Source organism: Rissa tridactyla, chromosome 6 (assembly GCF_028500815.1).
Source record: "Rissa tridactyla isolate bRisTri1 chromosome 6, bRisTri1.patW.cur.20221130, whole genome shotgun sequence".
NCBI lineage: Eukaryota > Metazoa > Chordata > Aves > Charadriiformes > Laridae > Rissa > Rissa tridactyla.
In genome coordinates this window covers 22,272,975-22,293,695 of record NC_071471.1, presented here as the reverse complement: position 1 = coordinate 22,293,695, position 20,721 = coordinate 22,272,975, and the positions used below count along the sequence as shown (strand labels likewise).

At 42.2% G+C, this 20,721-nt stretch overlaps 1 protein-coding gene across 10 annotated transcripts in view; it reads left to right on the top strand.

The window, feature by feature from the left end:
• DOCK10 (dedicator of cytokinesis 10) overlaps positions 1–20,721 on the top strand; it is a 161,045-nt gene that overhangs the window by 7,625 nt on the left and 132,699 nt on the right. For 5 of the 10 annotated variants that reach the window (XM_054205105.1, XM_054205112.1, XM_054205103.1 and 2 more), the window contains exon 1: positions 18,330–18,676. The exons of 3 other annotated variants lie outside the window; for them this stretch is intronic. In XM_054205105.1, the coding sequence (XP_054061080.1) occupies positions 18,512–18,676 (165 nt within the window). In that variant the 5' untranslated portion in view covers positions 18,330–18,511. Of the gene's footprint in view, positions 1–18,329; positions 18,677–20,721 lie in introns of those variants that run through there. 2 more of the 10 variants (XM_054205102.1, XM_054205101.1) reach the window with 1 other exon arrangement.

Here is a 20,721-nt window from a genome sequence, read left to right as displayed (position 1 = left end):
CTTGCTAGTAGATTTTCTTCCCTCTATTGCTGTTGTGCCCTTGGTATTGTATACATTGTACAGAAGCTTGGTAAGCTGTCAACGTGTAGCGGATTTCTCAATGGTGAGCGCAGTTCTCTGCCTTTGACTCTTGCGTGGAAGCACAAGGCGATTCTATCCTTGAGTCTGAAATGGGCTTTTCAGCTTTGAGAGTAATGTTCGCTGACTTAAAGCAAACATGATTCTAGGTTACTTTGACATGTTGACCTAAATTAAATGATGTAGATATAATGAAATTTAATGAATGCAATGGAGTTGGATACGATGGAGGGGGGGAAAAAAAAGCTTCCTTTTTTAAGTGTTACTATTTATCAACAAAGCTAGTACAGAAATGTTCTCTCTGAAAGTGGAATGACTAGATATGTTTACCGTAGCCAAAGGGGAAAAATCTTTGTTTATTATCTTTGGTTTTGGTTGGATTTTAATTTTTAAACTGTCATCATTTGAATGCGTTGTTTGCCTGTGTATGTTTTCTGCTAGATGCACCTTCTTTTGCAACTGTGAGTAGGCTGATGTATGACAGCTGATGTTGAGGAGTGTACTTCTAATTTATAGGCAAGAATGAAATTTTGGACTCTGAAGTGGCTCATAACACACGCCTCTGCTTTTCTGAGGACTAAGTTAAAGGCTCACCACGTGGGGAGCACAATGGCTCTGTAGAGACAAGACCTAGAAACATCTTTTATCCAAAAGGTGTTTGGAACACTTCAACTATGAGTTAAATGTGTCTGTGTTTTGATGCATGTTCCTCTGTGATCTTTGTTCTAGATCAGTTTGTTTTTTTCTTGTTTTTGGGGGAGAGGTTGGCATGGTTTGAAGAAAATACACTTCTGAAGCGTCAGAAGCTTCTACTGTGATTTGAGTTTTTGCTAGGTTCTGGGACAAATTTGAGGGGTTTGTAAACCTTACTGGATTTCACATCCTGCCCTCCACACTCAAATTCCTCTGACTTCCAAAAACTTATTCATTAAGATTCAAACCAGCGTTTTGTATTTTGCATGAGTTAGAAGAATCCTTTAAGAGCTGTGGGTGGCTACCTGCAGTTTTCCTGTGACACCTTTACCAATTTCTTTGTATTTCTTCTTGGTATTAGAATTAATTCCTCTTGCTTTTCTCCCTCCTGGTCCATTTTCTATATTTGCACTATGACTAGAATTAATGGAATATAGCACCAGTACAAGGATTATTACTTGAAAGCTCTGAAAAACAGCCTAGTTGAGGTTAACTTTATTGTCTCTATTTTAAATGCAACCTCCCTTGCTTCCTCTCATCTTTGATACAGGCATGATGCATGTCTGTTGCGGGGGCATTGAAGTTATTGTCCATGGCGAATACTCGACTTATTTGGCATCTGTGATGGCATAATTTGGTACTAAATGTGGTCATAAAGTGTTTATGCTCCTTTGATAATTGTGCAAGTACTTGCTCAGGAGTGGGGTGGGGGGAGAAATTTGGGACCTTCTACTCCCTTGTGGTGTGTCTGAGCAGGAGCAAGTGTCTTCATCCTGACCCTTGCAGGCTCCGGATGCCTCACTGCGGGTGTGCTTGGTGCTGCTGCAGCTGGGAGGTGGGGGAAATGAGCACTCTGGGGTGCTCTGGTTTGCAGATGATGTGTCCCCTAAGGTGCGTGACAGAACAAGTATTCTGGGAGGAGGGGCATGAGGAGAGGCAGGGGGAGAACTGCTATGGTATCTTCTGGCCGCAGTGGCATGTAACAGAGCATCAGTGGCTTCTAACCCTGAAACCACTTTTTCCATCCCTTTCTGCTGCTGTGAGACACCTGTTGCTGCTTCCTCCTTGTCCTTTCTCCACCACGCCCCGCCTGCTCGCCCTTTCAGCCTTGTGCAAGCACTGGCAAGCCCTGGTGAAGAGTCCAAGCCAAAAAGTGAGCAGAACAGAGGAAGGAAAGGCTGCTGGTGCCCAGATATTGCGTAAAATGTACGTGCAGTTTGAGGGAGGGAAGGACGCCAGTCCTTCATATCCCTCTCCTCTCCCCTTTGGAAGCAAATACGGCACTCCTTTCCTATGCTATGAGTAGGTGCAGGAGAAAGTATTCAGAGCTTGTTGAGTCTTTTAGAGTGAAAGTGATGGGTTGAAGACAGCCTGGGGGCTATTGGTTGGACCCATTTAGTTAATAAATCATCTTTGGAGTCCATCCTGTAAAAGAGCTTTCTCCATTGCTGTGCAAGTACCATGGCACATGCCAGGCTTGATGTCTTTTGTTAGGAATGCCTCCATTGCATTTCACAGGCCATAAATTAACTTCTGGTATTTGTAGTAATATCAGTCTCTCTTTGGAGACAAGGCGTACAGCCTTTTTCCTGGCTTTTTTTTTTTTTTATTTTTTTATTTGTTTGCTAGAAGAGCCTCAAAAGTGGTTCAGAGGCCAAAACTTGGCCATCCTTGCGATGGAACTATTTCATGGCTTTGAACTTTTAAGCTCTGCCGAACAAAATACAGGAAAGTGCATGGTACAGAGCAATTGCATTGACAGGGAGAGACATTAGGAAAACAAGTGCCGGGTCACAGCTCTGATTCTGCATGCAGAGAGAAAGGGAATGATGAGTTAAGTATTAAAAACAGTAATGAGCAGAGCTTGATATTTATTCCGGAATATCATGTGGTCTGTATCTTTTATATTCACATATTTCCTATGCATACTAAAATATGTGCTGAGCTATCATGTCTCCATTGACAGTATATAGGCACGCTTTTTTCCTTCCGTTCATGTGTAGCAGGTGGACTCCAGCAGTGGATAATGAGCAATTAGAGTAACAATGCCGAAGTGCAATATCATACACAGCTCTCATCTGAAAGCAAGTTACTAAAAAGCATCTGCCTGTTCCAAAGCCCACACCTCATTTTAAGCATCAGTTGCCTTTTACATGAGTAACAGTTGTTTTTTCTCTTTGAGCTGTGTGATTATGCAGTGTCTGCTGACACCATTTCATTAAACAGCTAAAATTGCAAACACTGGTGGAAATGAAGTCATAGAACATTAAGTAGAACTGGATGATACTGGCCTCTTCAGTGCTGCATGAATTTATCGTCATAGCTTCCCCAGAATCAATGAGAACTGTTCTGGAGGTTAGTTAGGAGAGCTTGCCAAATGGCACGAGCAGAAATTTAGCTTATCTTCTTTCCTGGTTGAATAATTACTTGTGGTTTAACAGCAACATTGAGAAATCCCTAATATAGACAAAAAAAGTTGCGGTCTAGGTAGATGATAGCTTTTTTTCAGGTGTCTTTCAGGAACCTCCTGCTCGTTCTTTGTATATTTCAAGTACATACCCAAGTGTTCATGGAAAGTTCACTTTGGAATGGAATTGCAGCTCATGAAACACAGCAAACCAAAGTGGTTTAAGTCTGCTCATTTTGGAAACGGAAGAAGATGGCGTGATTTTTTTACATAGAAACGATAGCTCCAGCTTGCTGTGGATGTTGGCAATAAAATACTTCTTGCCTTCTATGTATCCTTCCTCCAGAAAGGTTAAGGAGATAACCATTTGCAGACCAGTTCCAGGTGGAAGTTACAAGTTCCTTGCCATCGCAGTAAGCAGGATGAGCAGTAGTACAGCAGGACACAATAACTGACATGGCTTGATATGAGGTTTATCTCCTTTTTTTCTTTTTAAAGTTGTTCTTGCAATGAGAACCCTTCAAATTGACTAGACATGGCCTGGGCGTTGCACTTAAACATAATCTTACTCTCATTTCTTCATTCTCGTATCTACCCACTCCCTGTTTTGCTGCCTTCGCCCCATCCAGTCCTCAGTCCTTGTTGCTCTTTGTGTCTTTCTCCCACTTGTCTCTGGGCCTCCGTTAATGCCCCTTTGTGTGCAGGAACAGTGTGTCAGTTGTCTGTCAGGCACCCTATCTCTGCTTGCCATCCACACCATCTTAAAACCCACGTCTCCCAGGAATTCTCCTTGCCAGTTCTTCAAACTGGTAATCTTTCTGCCCCTTCTCTTCACTGAACAGTTGTCCCGAGTTGCTCTGTCTGGCCATGCCTCTCACGCCCGTACTGTCAATGGCTTTGGCAATATGCCTCTCTCCTAGCTTTAGAGTAAAGTTTTACATTAAACAAATGGTTTCGTATAGATAATTGCTATTTGAATGACTGTTTGTTAGATAAAATACAATTCAAAGAATAGGTAGTGACTCTTCTTGAAAGAAGAACCTCTCTACTATTCCTGTTTCCTTAAAGAATTTCTGTATTGGTGGTTCCCTGTTCAGTATGGTGTGGAAGACAATGCAATGTCTTGATGTGTGAACGTATCAATAGATTTATACATATGCTTAAATAGACTTAAGTAAATAGGTAGCTGCCAGGGCTAACATTTATTTCCTTCAAATAATGTGGCATGCATGTTTTTTGGGCTTTTAAGCAGAGATACTTGGGATTTAAATTCCATGCTGATGGATATTGAGATGTTCTAGAATGAGCTATAGGGGCCGCTACACTTGGTCTTTGTGCCCTGACACTTGTGTGTTTCTGTTTCCTACCACTCTTTCCCAGTGTGTTTTTCAGAAGAGCCTGACTCCTAATCCTAAAGGATCTGGCAGGGATTCAGATTTGAAAATGTGAGTTTCTTTATTTTGGGGTAGTGTTTGTGTCATAAAGAATGGGAGTCAGCAAATGACTTATAATTGGAGCCTGAAAGCTGAGGTACAAAGCCTCTATTGTGTAGCAATGAGGGGCTGCTTCTGAATGTGGGTGCTCACCCATGGCTCCAACCGATGGAGCTGGGTCTAATGTCACCTGGCAGCGCCTCTTGAATCCATCTTGCATAGTTTATGTTGCATCTGGTAAGCCTCGGTTGTGTTACCCGGTGTGGAGGTGAAGGTGGATGTGCTTTAAGAGTGGTGATAAGAGGAAGATCGCTGTCAAGGAACCGCAGCAAAGTGGACCTTGCCATTTTGCCCTGAAAAAAACAGCTGCAGTTTTACGAAAGGACACGTATCAACTGACTGTTGATGGCTAAAAGGATGAAACTTTTAAAAACAAGAAGTCCTTATATGTGTGGTTATTAATAGTTTAAAATGCAAGAATTACAGGAATTAAAACTAAAAAAAAAAATGACAAGAAATCTCAATCTTCCCTATCACGTGTTTCCTTCCCCCTCCCCTTTTTTTTTTTTTTTTAAATTCTCTCTCCCCCTCCTCCCTCACTTTATATTGGCTTGGAGGCTTGCATCAGTGGAACTAGATATATTTTCATGTAATGCTACAGTACTTAGATAGAGGACACCAAATGGGAATATTTAGGGTCAAGAAGACCATCTTTTTTTCTTGTCTTTTAGTTGTGGCTGTTAAGTGTGAGCCTTTGCATCACTAATGGCTGGAGCTGCCTGGAAATCTGCTTATTTGTATTTCTTTTGCTGTTCTTTGAGGGGATGTGTTTGTTATGTATTGGAGTATGTGTCTCTTTTGTCTTTTTTTGTTTGTTTGTTTGAAGTGCAGTTAAATGCTGGTTTTTAACAACTTTGTGTACTGACACAACTGTGCCTCAAGGGGAAGCACGTTGAGACGGGTGCCTTCAGTACCAAAACCCTTGCAGGTTAGCACACCATTCTCCTCTATTTCTTGTTTATGAAGATTTTTTTCTTTCTTGAAGAAAAATACCTGGAAGTAATAGGCAGCTAGTGATTTCATTCAGTTAATTGCTGTTAATACAGGGCAAAAAAGATAAGGCAGAAGGACAGTGGGTCAGATTCTTTTTGCCTGTGTCAGAGCTCCAGGTGTTTCCCATAACCAGTATGCCAAACAGATCCTGCTATCATTAGTTTACAAGGATGATTTTAAAGTGTTTTTCTCTGTCTTAAGGGTACAAAAATAAATGAAAATTGAACCATGACTAAGTAATAATACTTTTTCATTGCTATTATCATGGGGTCAGTTTAGGAGATTTTTTTAGTTTTTATGTCTGTCTGTAAGATAACAGTAGTAAGAACTAGTGAAGAACAAGTGCTAACCGTACAACTGCTTTTAGACACTTTGGCAGGAAACACTATTTCCTGTTCTGTTGACTTTCTCATAAATATTAACCCATCTGAGGCTTCAACATTTGTTGCCACAGTGGGACAGACAATGTCAATAACAGCCAAATTTAAATATCTTTGTCATTAAATAGATATAACAGATTCTGGTTAAAAAAATACAGAATTTCCCATTAATTCTTTTGATCGCAGTGTAACGTCTTCAGATTTCTATCTGCATAGTCGAGTTGGCAAGCTGGATTAGATTTACCTTTACTGTATGTGCTCATACTGGTGTGGTTTGCTCTTCTGGATCAGGTTAGAGCTTCCAGAAGTTGTCATAGGTAGATGCTGGGTTCCTCAGCACTCTGAAGTCAAATAATGATTGTAGTGCCATTTGATGACATGCTTCCCAGATTACCAGATAAATCTACACGTGGAGCCGGATGATGGATCCTTCTTCTCCATTAATTTCTTGAGATGAATTGTACCCTTGTCTCTTGAAACCCCAAGCAAGTGCTACCTACGGTCCGAGGGTAGCGGCAATACCAAGATAGAGGTGAACCTCCCTTAACCTTTCACCATGCCTATTGCCCTTGGCTGACAGGCGAGTGAACGCTGGTTCAGCAGGATGTCTTTACTTAATTAAGGTAGTACCTCCTCCCAGGGTGCAGTAGTCTTTTGTGGCTGGCATTCAAGCTTGTGGCTTTTTCAATTCAGATGCTGATACATGAGATTTGAAAGCCAGAGGGTGCCGCTTCACAGAGTGGTGAGATCTGCTGATAACCTTGTGCTGGGTGGGGGACACGTTCTCTAGGTGTCTCGCTTGAAATGCTGTGGCTTCCATTTCCCAGTGCTAATGTATGCCACCAGCAGTCTGTCTCAGTAAATTGCCAACCTGATCTTTTGTGAAGAGTAGTCGTGTTGAGTTTCGCATTATTACATCAAGAGTAAGCCACTGAGCGTGAGTAATTGTAACCAAGTCTGCCCTTATGCCTGACAGTGTGTGTTTAGTTGTGCGTATGTGCCTTTATTTAGATGTAACTGTTCTTAATTTGCTCAGCTGCGTGACAAAAGCATAAATGACAGCAAGGTGAGAGCTCTTTTGTTGGCTGCAACTCTGTGTTACCGTGGAATCATTGTAACATTACATATAAAGTGATAAATGATTGTTAACGTCTGATTTGAATCTAATTGCAGCACTAATTATATGTTGGAGTAAATTTCAGCAGAAATGAACAGTTGCTATCTCTGTATCTTAATTTCTATCAAAATTTTAAGAGAAAGTTGAGAATATTTTTTCCATGGTGTGAAAAAGGGGTATGTTTAAAGGGAATCTCTATGTATCAACATGTATTTGCTTGGATATTGCACGCTCTAATGAAAGTTTTGGCAGCACAGACAACCAGAGTGTTTACTTCCTTAAAAAACAACAATAAAACGATCTTTAGGGTTGAAGTGCCAGCATGTAGTCTGTAACATTTAAATTATTTCCTTATGCATTTGCACTTTTTCAGCTGGAGTTACTTAAGAACATAAGCCAGTTGAATGCCCAGCTGCCAGCAGAAGAATGAGGGGGTGGTCCAGGAAGCTGGTCATCTATCTAAAAATCTAATTGCATGTTCAGCACAATTAGAGAACTGATTGCTTCCCTGAAATAAATCAATACATTTGTAAGCGTAAATAATTACGATTTCTTGAAAAGTGCTATCTGCCTGCTTTGTTCTTTATTTCCTACTGGGGTTGAGAAATCCTGGAAGACTAAATAGAGAAGAGGTCAATGTTTGAGTACTACCTAAAATTACTACATTCCTTTAGAAGTTCATTTGAAATGTGTCATAATAAAATAGAGAATGACATCACTTCTGTTATACTAGATCTTTTTTTTTTTTTAGTAATGCTCTGAAATGGTTCTACAAGAACAGAATTTTTTTATACATACCAGTTAATAAAATAAAGTCAACAACAGATACTTTTCAGACTTCAATAATAAAAACAAATGACTTGCATTTCAGTCAGTGAGAATGAAAACTCTTTGCACATATGTGTATTTAGCTCATAGTTTCTACATATTTTAATCTCCTTTGGAGTTCAGTATTAATCTTTCAAAACACATATGTTACTAATCAAAATATTATTCTTCTAAAGATTTTTGCCTGAAATACCGAGCAGAAGACATATGTTTTTAGAGACTGTGTTACAGCTTAACAAATACAGACCAAACAACTTATTATTGGGCTGGTTTTGCTAATTTTGTATTTGAATAGAGAGACTTGTGGATGTGAATGCTAATTGTTGCCAGCAACGCAGGTTTGTTAGTTTTGGGTTTTGTATGATTTTATTCTCTTCTGGAGTTCAAGTAAAAGAAAGGGAGTGAAACCCTGACAAGAGACACAAAATGGAAAACACATGTTGCACAGAAAAGCTGTCCAGGGGACAGAACACCACAATGTCACTCATGAGATGCTAAAATAGCTGTTACTCAGTTTGATATAGCGAGCACATTATTGTGCTGTGGGGAAAAAAAAAAAAGCAAAGCGAGATCAGTTCCAAAAAGTGCAGGATGCTTTTTTTTGTGTTTTGCCTTTTGGGGTGCTTTTTCCTTTCCATGGTGGTAAGGGCAAAACTGTGGTTTTCGGGCACTTCCTTAGGAGGGGCGTGAGAGGTAGAAGAGGAGCCGTGTGGGAGTTGCTCCAGGTGTATCCTTTCTGAAAGGGCTACAACATCCCCCTGAGGACTGTTGGTCTGAGGGACCTTGTGGTTTTTGCATGCCGTTACATGGGTGGTCTCACTGCTCCATTATGCAGCTTGGACTTTCCGATTAGTGTAAAAGGAGGGGGGTTATGAGCTGCCCTGAGGTTCTAGATCTGCTAAGAAAGGAAAAGTTTTGGGGCTAATCAACCTCCTGTTGTATCCAAGCGGATACATTCTGTGGTATGATAGCAGCTGGCACTGTGTACCCACAGATCCCATTTCTGTGAAATGAATTGTCTTGTGGAGACTGATGTTTACGCCAGCAGGATTCTGTGGAGGACGATTTCTGTGTAGAAATTCATGATTTGCCCTGTGTGCTTTAGCCCCAGAAATGTCATGGTTAGGACATACATGATGTGATGTGATCAAACGGGGAATGGCTGCTTGGTTTGTTCCTCCTGGGCCTATCAGGTTCGAGGGGTTTTTTAAGCAATATTTAAAAACAAACAAACAAAAAACCTGAGACACTTCCTTAATATTTATAGCCTGAAAAACTTTCAGAGTCCTGATTCTTAGCTGCTTTATTTTGGGAAAAACTGGATTCTTGGCACTGATAACAAAAAAAAAAAAGGATCTGAAGCCACATTATTATACTGCTAGTGGAAGTAATCCATATTCGTCTTGTGGGATCTTTCCTGTCAGATAAAAGGATACATCTGCAGCTGCTCTGTTTGGGGGAGTGGGGTGATGGGACATCAGCACCTGAGACAACACAGTTTTTGCTGGCCGCTATATGTACAAATTTTACTTTGCGTTTCCTTTCTTACTTTATTCACAGTTTGTGCCTCATTTTCCATTTTGCAGCTGTAGAAGCTTATGCTCGGAAATTGAATGAGATTGTTCCTTTTGGTTCCTTGCTCCTGGCTGAACTCTTTGCATATGGACCCTGCCTCAAAGTGAAATTGCCTTGAAATAATAAGCAGGGATTATACAGCTGACTTAGAGTTGAAAGAAGCCTGATTGGGAGCCTCTTTTGCTCATTCTGTGTTAGGTTAGAAACAGAGCCTTCTGCAAAGTGAAATTGTATGGCCTAAATGGCCAGTTTTATAGTCTCTTGTCCTTGTCTTTGTGTTAGTCTTTGGCTTGAGTAGCTCTTCCGCTTTGGTTGTGTTTAGGGCTCTCCCAGACAGGGCACAAATTCAGACTCTGGTTTGCTAGACTGAATAAGCCATGTTCTTACACAGGCATGGAATAACTTAGTTCGGAAGGAACTTCTAGAGGTTGTCCCTGCTCAAACCAAGTCCAACTAAATAAGGTTGCTGTGGCCCTTGTCTGGCCAAGGACAAGACTCTCCAAGGATGGAGATCCCACAGTCTCTATGGTGCCCTGTTCCAATGTTTGACCACCCTTCACGGTGAAGAACTCATTTTATTGTATTTAATTGGAATTTCCCTTTTCGCAAGTTCTGTTCATTGTGTCTCATCCCCTGCCAGTGTATCTCCAAGAAGAGTCTGTCTCCCCTATACCCAGTTGCTAGGTAGGGTATAGACCAGCAAGTTTTCCCATCGGCCTTCATTTCTTAAGGGTGGGCAAATGTGTTTTTCTCAGCATTTCTTACTGTGTTGAGTCCTTCAGCCTCGGTTTATCTTGATGACCTTCCACAGGACTCAATCCAGCGTGTCAGTAGACTCGTACTGTATATCTGAGAACTGGACACATCAACCCAGATACTCACTTCAACACATTCATTCCTTGGTCATGTTAGCTGGTCTTTTCTGCAACTGGTTCATTCCTCAAGGTGGCCAGACCTGTTCATGTATTCTCAGGGATGTCTCACCAGGTTATTCATGCCATTACTATTAAATATAGTAGTATAAGTACTTCCTTTGCTAGACATACCTTGCGTTATATCCAGGACTACATTGAACTCTGTTCATGGCAGTGTCATATCAGTAGTTAATGATCATTTTGGCACTGGTCACTGCTTCTAGCTCTTCCCCCTTTATTTTCAACTGCTGAACTCCCAGCTTGCAGTAGAAATTCTTATCTTCAAGGCATTTGATGTTTTGAATTAAAAATTTATTAAATTAACCTGGAATACTTTAGGTGGCTAAACTCCCGTCTCCCTGGGACAGTCCATCATTCTTGTGAGGGAGTTTGGAAAGGGCTTTCTTGGCTTGAAAATCCAAAAGCCTTCTGTGAACAGCATGTGCAGAGCCAGGTAGGAATTGCTGCTGATCTCTATCACGTGCGTAGTCTGACTTGGAGGCAGAAGGTGTTGGAAGTTACTCTTGTCCTGTCAGTCTGGCTTCTGGGAGAGAGGAAGGATACCAAAACTGGGAGGCAGGAGGTGAGTCAGTTTAACCTCTCTGGCCTGACTTCATACATGGGGAAAAGAAGTGGGTTGTTTTTTTTTTTTGTTTTTTTTTTTTTTTCATTTTTAATGCAGACAAATAAAAAATGTGCTTGGCTTCCAAGTGGTTATTCTAAATGTGGACATACTAAAGAATGTGGTGGAAAGCTGTGACCTAGGTGGAGATGCCGCCAAAGTTGACTGTCTCTGCATAAGACACAGGGACGTGCTGGGGAAAAAGTTATTGCAATCCCTGGCAAGAGACTGAGACCGCAGGTCTGCGGAGCTGGTGAAATTCTGTGTATGTGGCCTTCAGGTCCCAGTGAAGAAGACAGAGTAGTCTTGTGTCCTCTCCATCTTGCTTGTGGCCATTCCTCAGCACGTGCTATGCAGGCTGCCACTGAGCGCCATGCTCCAGTTCTCTAAATATTTTCTCCCTCTGTTCACTTGCGCTCAAGAGAGTCCTGCTTCTCTAGCTTATCTGTTAAGTCCTGTGTTTGTAACTGTCTTGTGTAAGTTAGGATTTGTGTATGAAGCCTGACCCATTCATTTAGTATCTGATTCCACTCTTTCTTGGTGGTCAGCAGTTAATATTTTTCTTTGTTAAACAATATGAGAAAAATTAAAAGAAAAAATTCATTTATCTCATTTAAATTCCTACCTCAAATTTTAAGGCATGTGTATTTTTTCCTACTCAAGTGAGCTGTTTGAAGAGTAAAGGAGTGTACGAGTAGACAGGAGCAGGCCAAGAGATACCTTCCCTTGCAGGCTCTCTTGGGGGCTGAAAAAGAGATAAAATCTTTTCAAAGAGGTGGAGGCTGAAAGTGTTCCCGTTATGGCGCAGTTCTGTTCTTTTGTTATCTGTTCTTAGCTGGGTTATAAGTAGAAAGATGTCATTGGCTTGGACTGGAGGCAAATTGGAATAAGAAATGCATTTTCTAACAAGATATCACTGTCCTAAAATTCTGCTTTACTCCAGATTTGGGTGGTGTCTTTTTGAAAATAACTCTAGTCTTTCTGTATTTGTTCTTGCCTTGTATTTCTAGCTTGTATTTGAACAGAAATGTTCAAATGTAGCTGTTGCAGAAATAGAGACTAGAGACTTCAGGGGGTCACTTCTTTGCTTTTAAAGGTAAATCTGTGCATAACTTGTCATTCAGTATGAGCCATGCAATATTTCAAAAGGTTAGATAGAAACAGCAATCCTAATCCCTTCCTTTGGGCTGCCTCTCTGGGTATGGTGGAGAACACTTGACTCTTCTTTTAAAGGTTTTGCATAGTGCAGTTATTTCTCTCTCTTTTTTTTTTCTAGTTGTTTTTTTGGTGTGTTTTTTTTTTTTTTAACCATAAAGAGGAGATTTTATAAACACAGTCATTTAATCTACATTACTTGTCATACCCAGCATGGAGAGCCGAGTCTGGTGGTGGATTTGTCTTTCATCTACTACTCCCTAGAGGGTGCCATACCCTTACTTTCTGCAGTCCTTCTGTTTGCTCTGTAGCCAGGTGACATTGCAACGGTTTTGGCCGTGACAGGAAGGTATCACCTGAATGTTGCGCTAGTGTAAGCGTTGGTTGCTGCTGTGTGAGGTGCAATGAAGAGGAATTATGTTGTTGAACGATTTCAGCCCCTCTTGTATAGTTATATCTGTATACTACTAACTGGGGAGTTTGCGCTGACCGTAACTTAGTATGGTTAAGAATTGTTTGTGTTGATCAAGGGTAGCTTCATGAGAAGGAAATGCAATTTCAAGATGAAAAAGCCATGTGTCGTTCAGGAGCTGTGCTGACCAGTTACTGCAGTAAATGCCTGCTCTCCCAGGTCCCTAAGGAGCAGCTGGTGGAAACTAAAGAAATAGAAAGCCTGTGTACTTCTGACTCTCTTAATCACCTTTGGCAAGACCCTTGGGCCTGCTCTGTTGTTTGAGACCTCAGTGCTTCTGATATTTGACTGTTTTGAAGCAACACTTTGAAATGCAGAGCATGGATGTTTTTAAATGACTGCAAGAGGATATGTTATGAGTGGAAGACACAGATGCTATTTATGGCTTTTAGCAATTGTGCGTGCATAAGCTTTCTCTGAAATAAGTGTGTGATCACTATGTATGCTTTAAAACCGTTTGGTTTTTTTCTTCTCAAAATGTATGATGGCAGTGGTTCAGCCTAGAAGTCACAGCCCTTTGTAGGCCACTGGGCTGGATGTGAAAGCTGCGGGATGTAACTGTGTTGGAAGAGAAGATAGGGCAGCTCCTGAAGATGGATTCTCATATTCCCCCAGACCTCCATTAGCAATCTGGCAGCAGAGAACAGGAGGTGGTACTGGAAATGCTGCCTCTGTGGCAGTGAGAGATGCCACTACAACAGGATGCTCCTTGGGCATAAAACGTGCAAGGAAAGGAGGCTGATTAATGGGAGTTTCTGTGATCAAGCAGACTGCCATGAAGACTACCTCTTGGAGTCCTTCACATGACCGATCTGGGTCTTGATGCCAGTTCCTTGGAGCCTGGTTAGGATTCCACTGTTTGTTTTGAAGTAGCAGAGCATGAAGAGAGACTTTCAAAACTGGGTACATTTTTTTTTCCCTCTGCTTTCCTTGCAAATACCTCCAAGCCTTTATGAAAACAAATACTGGAAACAAGGATCTTTGATGTCTCTGAGGAGAATTCCCTTTGCTAAGAGGATAATGTCTGTCAGCTCTTTTTGTTTTGAAAGGGTGATGTGAGTGATAAATTATAAGGTGCTGAGAGATGACACAGTAGTAGCTCACCAAAATGTGAGTGATCCTCATCTGCATCAAGGTAGAGACTGTAATTTTCTTGTTGTATCTTGCTTCAAATGCTTGCCTGCTACTTGTATAGGCTAGACCTTAACAGAAGTTTTACTATAACTGTGGGACTATGAGTGGAGCTGCGAGTGACAGCCACTGTCCACGTTGCTAATGTGGTGTTGGGAGCTGCTCATCATCTATACCAGGATGATGTATGGGGAATAGTAACTCATGTAGGATAGCCTTGAAAAACTGAAAGACCCGCTCTACTCTTCCCAAGAGAACAACTCATGCTTTAAAACAGTGAGGGCTTGAGGGGAGGTCTGACTCCAGAAGCGCTCAGGTGTGCTCAGCTGAGTGCTGTTCATCTCTGTGTGTACCAGCACATCACCTGGACTAGAACCATCCCAAGCTACCTGTGATTGAGCTATGTGAGGTAAATACCTCACCTGGCAAATTTTTGCGCTATCTCTGATGAAGGATTTTCAGTGAATGGACACTGTTTTGCCAGTTTATTAACCACTGTGAGTTTAGGTGAATGGTCCTGTGGGTTGGCTTCAGTGTGCCAACAAATTGCTCTCTGTGACAGTAGCTTTGTATAAACCCGCTTTACACCAGCGAGTACCGTGGTCAACTGGATACTTGGGCATCCTTTGGTAAGTCGTAATGGTGGCATGAGCGTTAACATCTGTAACAATGCTGTTCTCATTATTTGTACCGATATGCTGTCTTTAGTTCCTGTTAATGGCTTGGGGCTTTTGTGGGCCAGACTGAACAGGCTGTCGTAAGCAGTTTCAGAGGCGTTCCTGTTTTTGTGGATGGCTCCTGCAGTCATCTGTCATTGCTAATTTAGGATCGTCACACTTCAAGAGCTTCTGCATAACTTCTCAGTGCACGTCATGCAAACGCATCTTGGAGAGGAGGGCTTGTTTTCTGGAGAATAAAAAAAACCCTGAAAGGGTGCATGCCATCTTGACAGCTAAGCAGGTGTGGGCAAAGGGTTCTTCTAGCCTGCAGCCGTCCTGCGTGCCTGAGGAGGATGCAGCCTCTTCTGGGGTTGGAAGGAATGATCAGTGTTTCATTTGGAAAGTCATCCTCTCACTAAAGGGTCTCCTCCGAGAGCTGCCTTTCTATCTTCCTGTTTAAAGCCCTCAGCTGAAGACCAGCATACCAATAGGTTATATCCTGTTTATTCAGATGACATAAATTCAAATGACACAAAGAGAAAGGAAAAATAATGGAATGAAGAAAGGAAACAAACTTTTAATGTGGTGTGCTAAACAGGTATGAAATAGGAGTGTTAGAAAATGTTTGGTAGCATCTTTAGAAAGTCTTGCAGCCTGCAGAAACAGAAACACAGGAATATAGCAGAAGAGAAATAAGGCGGTGGTTGGAGGATGCGGGGTTTACTCTCTGCTGCAGACTTCCTGCCAGAGACAGTTTTACCTCTTCAGGCCCTGGCCGCCCACTTGCAGAGCTGGCGTCTCTTTTATGTGGAAGCTGAGGCTGGATGACGGATAGCTGTTAGCTTGAGGATCCAGATGCCTTTGAACTCTGCTTTCTTATCATGGACTTCATAAGACATGGCAAGTGTGACCCACTTCTGCTCCTGCACAGCTTTACTGCTGCGCAGACCCAGCCCTTGGAGTTGCCAGAGACAGGGTCACTGAAGTCACTTGGGTTAAAACAACTGTCTTGCCTCTCCAAATCCTTTTTATTATTTTTTTTTCATGGAGGTACTTTTAGTGGTCTGCTTCCCAGCCTGTTCCTGTAAACCATCACGCTGGTGTTAACACAGCTACTTAGCATAGCTGAAATGAGTGGTGGTTGGCAATGGAGTGGGAGTGGGCAGTGGATGTCTTCCAGTGTGGATATGCCTTAGCCCAGCGCTGCTGCCAGACCCTTTGTGATGGGGAATTAAGGAGTTGCTTGCACAAAGGAGTATTTTGCTTCCCAGGGGGTTTCACTGAATTCGGCTTCTGGATTAAAGTGCTAATTAACGCAAAATAGTGCTTGATGCTTCACTGTAAGAGTAACTAACACTGTTGATAGTTGGTGTATAAGCATAATGTATGCTAATGAGATCCCTACATTTAAAAAACAAAGCTGTTGATACTGTGTGTGTGTGTCCAGGCATTTTTAATGGGCTGGGAGTTTTCCTTTCCAATCATAGCTTGTGCTCCTGTGAGATTTCCTTAAAACAGAAGGGGTTTTTTAGCTCTTGAGTGATTTCTTTTCCCCTGGGGATTAGCTGTTTTTTCAGTTCCTGAATTTTGGTCAAGGCCTGGAAGCTACTTTTAGCTGGCTTTGGCTTGCTAATTTACTTGTTTTCGGACAAGCGTCATTTTTCTTTCCGAAGAGATGAAATGCCAAGATTCTGTCATTCCTACTCGTATCTAATAATAGCTTAATCCACAAATAATTGTAATGAAGTCACTTGGGCCACTGGCAGAGAATAGTTTGATCCAAAGACCACTGAAATGAATTGGATTCTTCACTGAGAGCAAAGTGAAGCTTTGGGTCAAGCCCTAGGGTGCTATTCCATGTGTGCATGCGCGACAGTGTTGGGCTGTGCTATGGAAACCAAATTTCATAAAAATCCCTGCCAGCTCTCCCAACTGAACACTGGTGAGTAAGAGAAGATGCCGTACAGATGCACAGGAGATGCGTTAGCAGCCCCCAAGGTAGCAGAGCAGTTGCCATAACAGCCAGCAGCAGACGTTATCCAGGCCTGTATTGCTGCTGCTGGAATTAGAGGAGGAATGTAGGTCTCCCAGCTGCCAAGTGCATCTTTTGTGTGGCCGAGGTGTCAGTCGCTGTCCTGGAGTAGGCAGAGGACTGATGAAAACATAAACAATAGCAGCAACAGCAGGCAGGATGGCTGATTTGGGGCAGAAACTACCCAGCTGTGCCACTGCGCTCTTGTAATCGCGTTAGAGAAGTCAAACTAATAAGCATGCCATGAGCCCCCCTCTGCCAGTGGATAGGCAGGCACATCACATAAGCGTGTGAAGTCTGTGCCCGGTGGGATCGGAGGGGAAGAGCCAGGGAGGTGCATTGGCAGAGCTGTGGGTGAGTCTGGGCAGTGCCTGCCAGCGCTGCTAACCCTTTTCTGTATGCGCTCAAAGCAGCTTACTCTAAAGAAACAAGAAATAATGGCAATGAGTTTGTTGCTTTTAAAGGACAAATATAAAGGATTTAGCTTTTCTGGCAAATGCTTTAATTATATGATGATGTCTTTTGCCAGATCGCTGAGCAATTAAACCCTAATCAAGCCCAGAAGAAAGTATTTCCACAGAATGTTTTCACTGCAATTCCTGATTGAGATTGTGAGGAGTATTATTTACAAAGATTGCATTAACAGACACTATAAGGTTGCTTATGCCCCCATGGGAATTGATGACAAAACTCTCATGGCCTTCATTAGAAATCGAAGCCTTTTGATGCAAGGTAAATATGGTTTTGGGCTTACATATAATAAAGTTATACGTATTAGCTTAAAAGCAGCTTCTCTGGAAATCCTATTGGAAATTCTTAGTTTTCCTAATGTGGAAGAGAAATGCATTTTGTGTAGATATTTTTAGTGGTAACTTCCTCTCGAGTGCTATTATCTTACACCCTCTACCATTAGCGCTTGCTGGGTTTCCAGGCCAGCCATGTGATTGCTAAGCATCCCTGCCTGCTTTTTGAATGACTTGTCAGGCAGGAGCCAGAAAGGCCAGTTGTTACTGCTGTCTGCCGGCAGCTGCGGCTCCCTGCCTGGCTCCCGATTGATAAAACACTAAAACACTTTCCTCTTACCCGTCTTGGAAGGTCATCGGTGTTTGGTTCAGTGTGAGACCCCGTCAGCACAGACCCTTCTCAACACAAGCCTACTGTGTAGATGTGAAAATGTATTACTCTGCAGAAGGCACGCGTGTGTGGGAACACGCAACAGCCACACTATTGAAAGGCATTTCAGAGCTGCACACTGCTGTTTCTCATTGAGCCCCGGCTATTTTAGCATGAGCTGGATGAAGCGGTCCGTGTTTCTGCGTGTGTTCTTGTTACACTTACAACTCAAATGAGCTTGCTGCGCTTCAGAAAATTGCAAGAAGTTAAAAGATTACAGCCCAAATCTCTGTGAGCTTAAATATGTCTCTCTTTTTGTGGCAAAACACCCTAAGGCAAATGTGTTTTAAAAAACAGAAGTGCTGATAATGAGAGCTAATAACTTTCCAGATGTTTGCTATTTTGCTACATATGAGTTTTTAAAAAAGGTATTTAAACTGATCCTGCCAGTTGGTGTGGATGCCTCTGTGTTTGTGTGTGTTTAATGAACAGCTGGCTCTTTTGAACTGGGAATTTTAATACTTTCAGTTCCATGAAACTGGGATCAGAGGCGGCGGCTGATTGTACAAGAGAGGGAGCGCGTTTTCTCATGTGAATTCAGAAGCAGAGAGGGAGGGAGAGAGAAAAAAGCATCGTAATATTGCGTGTGTTTCAGTTTCAGCGGATCAAATCTTTCCTCTATCTGCATCCAAGCTATTTGGTTGTGATCAGATGATCAGAGCTCAAGGAAGCGATTGGAGAGCGAGCTGGCTGCAGCTGCACTGTAGGCTGTTTTCAGGGACAAGGAGCCACTGTTTTTCAAACATAGCATAAACATAGAAGTTATTTTGTAGGCTTCAGGATGCAGATATGGGTTGTGCTGCCAGCATTGTTCTGCTCCAAGCCTTTCGTTCTGTGGTACAGAGGAACTGTCCACATATCTGCAGGCGACGGCGACGAGAGGAGTTGTCACATGAAATTCTGCCGCTGGATAGCGATGATGAAATGAGCAGACCCAGGACTCTCATCATAATGGTACAGTATACTTTAATCGGCAGAGAGAGGTGACAGAATTATTATTACAGATGTTACGTGATTATTTTTTTCCTTTAACTATGTATTCATAGGGAAAGAACATTGACAGACTTTGTCACTGTAGGTTAGTTTGCTGTCTCCGTTGTCAAACAGAGCTGAAATGTTACTTTATAGGTGAAACTGTGCTACACATAAGCTCTATATAAAGTAAATGTTCTGTTGTTTAATTGTTGGTGGGTTTTGTTGCTATTTGCGAGATAGGCAGCACTGGAGCTGGTAATGTGGTTATGTTTTATTTCAGACTTGGAATTCCAAACAGCAGACAGCTTAGGAAATATTTACTAAGTCTGTTCATCATAAAAACAAAAATGAACCCAAAAGCCAAACAAAACAAAACCAAACCCCTTTACTTTCACCCAGGATGCAGTTGGAATTTATATCAAGTTAAATGCAAATAAACTCCCATATATCTTTGCTGCAAACTGTTTGCAGCAGTAAAATGTTTGCTGGATCACCGCTTTCCGGTTTAGTGAGTTGCCTCTGTTCTTTAATGAAGGGGGGCTTGAAAGGCTCTCGGTCTTTGAGAGTAATTTTCTTTCTGAATTAAATCGAATTATTTTTATTTTTTTGTGGTGGGAATATAATGATAGAATAGAAAATAGTAGGTTTATTAGGAATAAGTGACATTATAAATCCTCATTATAAATCCCTGTTTCCGAGTGAGGAATACGCTTACTGCTTAGTTACAGCTCTTCCTTGCCAAATACACGTAGGGTGAGTGTTTACAGAACCCTGGAGTGGTTTGGGTCTGAGGTAGCAATGATTTGGTACTGTGTGGCTCTCACTAAAAATATTGCCGAGACGCTACAAATAGTATATTTGTCAGTTTTTCAGGGCACTAGTGTATATCATTTAAGTGGTAGATATTGGTATTTTTATATAAAGTATATTATGATGAAGTCCAAAGTGCTGATACCCCTGATACCCCCCTGTATCACACAGGGCAGTAACTTAGTTGTAAGTGGGTGATGGTAACATTAGGGAACATAATAGCTGTCATGAGATCTCGCAGTGGTTTGAACAGAGCATTGCTGCCCGTACAGAGGTGTGTGGTGCAGTCATGGCAACTATAGTAGCTAAGACCCAATCCAAGTGGTGCTTTATGTATTTAAGGGTATTATCCAGTGCACGGGGGAGGCTAATGGTTGTAAGGAGGAAGGGGATGGATTTTATCATTGTGAAGCTGATGTTTAATCTTCTTTTGCTTTAAAATCTAGTATCTATAAAACAAACTCGTTTTTTTTTCTTTTTATTTTTTTCTGCTTAAATAAATGACCTCAACAGCATTTAAACAAATAACTGTCTCCTTCCTGGTAGTAATTCCAAGCGTAATGTAATGAGGAGAGTCTAGAAGAAACTGCAGCATGTCCGAGTATGGATCATCTGTGCAACTTGCTTCAGTCCTTGGAAGCAAACGGTTGTCTTGGGTTTCGTGGCAGCAAACAACCTACCAACCTCCCCATACCCAGACGCAGTTATCAGCAGCTTGAGTTGCACTTCTTTGTGCGTAAATCCTGGGAAAGTGCGCCTCCGAGAGCCACAGCAAAGGTGCCTGGGCTCTCGGAGGAGTGAGGCTTTCCCGCAGCATGGAGGGAGCTGTGGAAGCTGTCATCACCCTGCGGAGCTGGGGGTGCCCGAAGGAGAGGCCCACTGGTCAGATGGTCTGTTACCTGCTGCTGGATGTGGGCTTTCAGGGAGCCCTTCCTGGTCTCAAACACATCCACCCATTGTAGTAACGGGGGGTTTATGTTTGCTACAGCAGCAGTTAATGCACTGGTGTTTGTCCTGTCAAAAGGCTGCCCTTCCCCAGGAAATCTGTGGGATCGTTTTCCCCCCTTGGTCCCTCTGAGGAGAGGAGGATGAGCGGGTCAGCCCTGGCATGAAGCTGGTTGTAGGTGCAGGGCAGGTGCTTTGGAGGAAAGCTGCTGGGCAGGGGACAACTTGGGAAAATGATCTTCCCTCGCACATCTTTCTTTCTCTTCTGG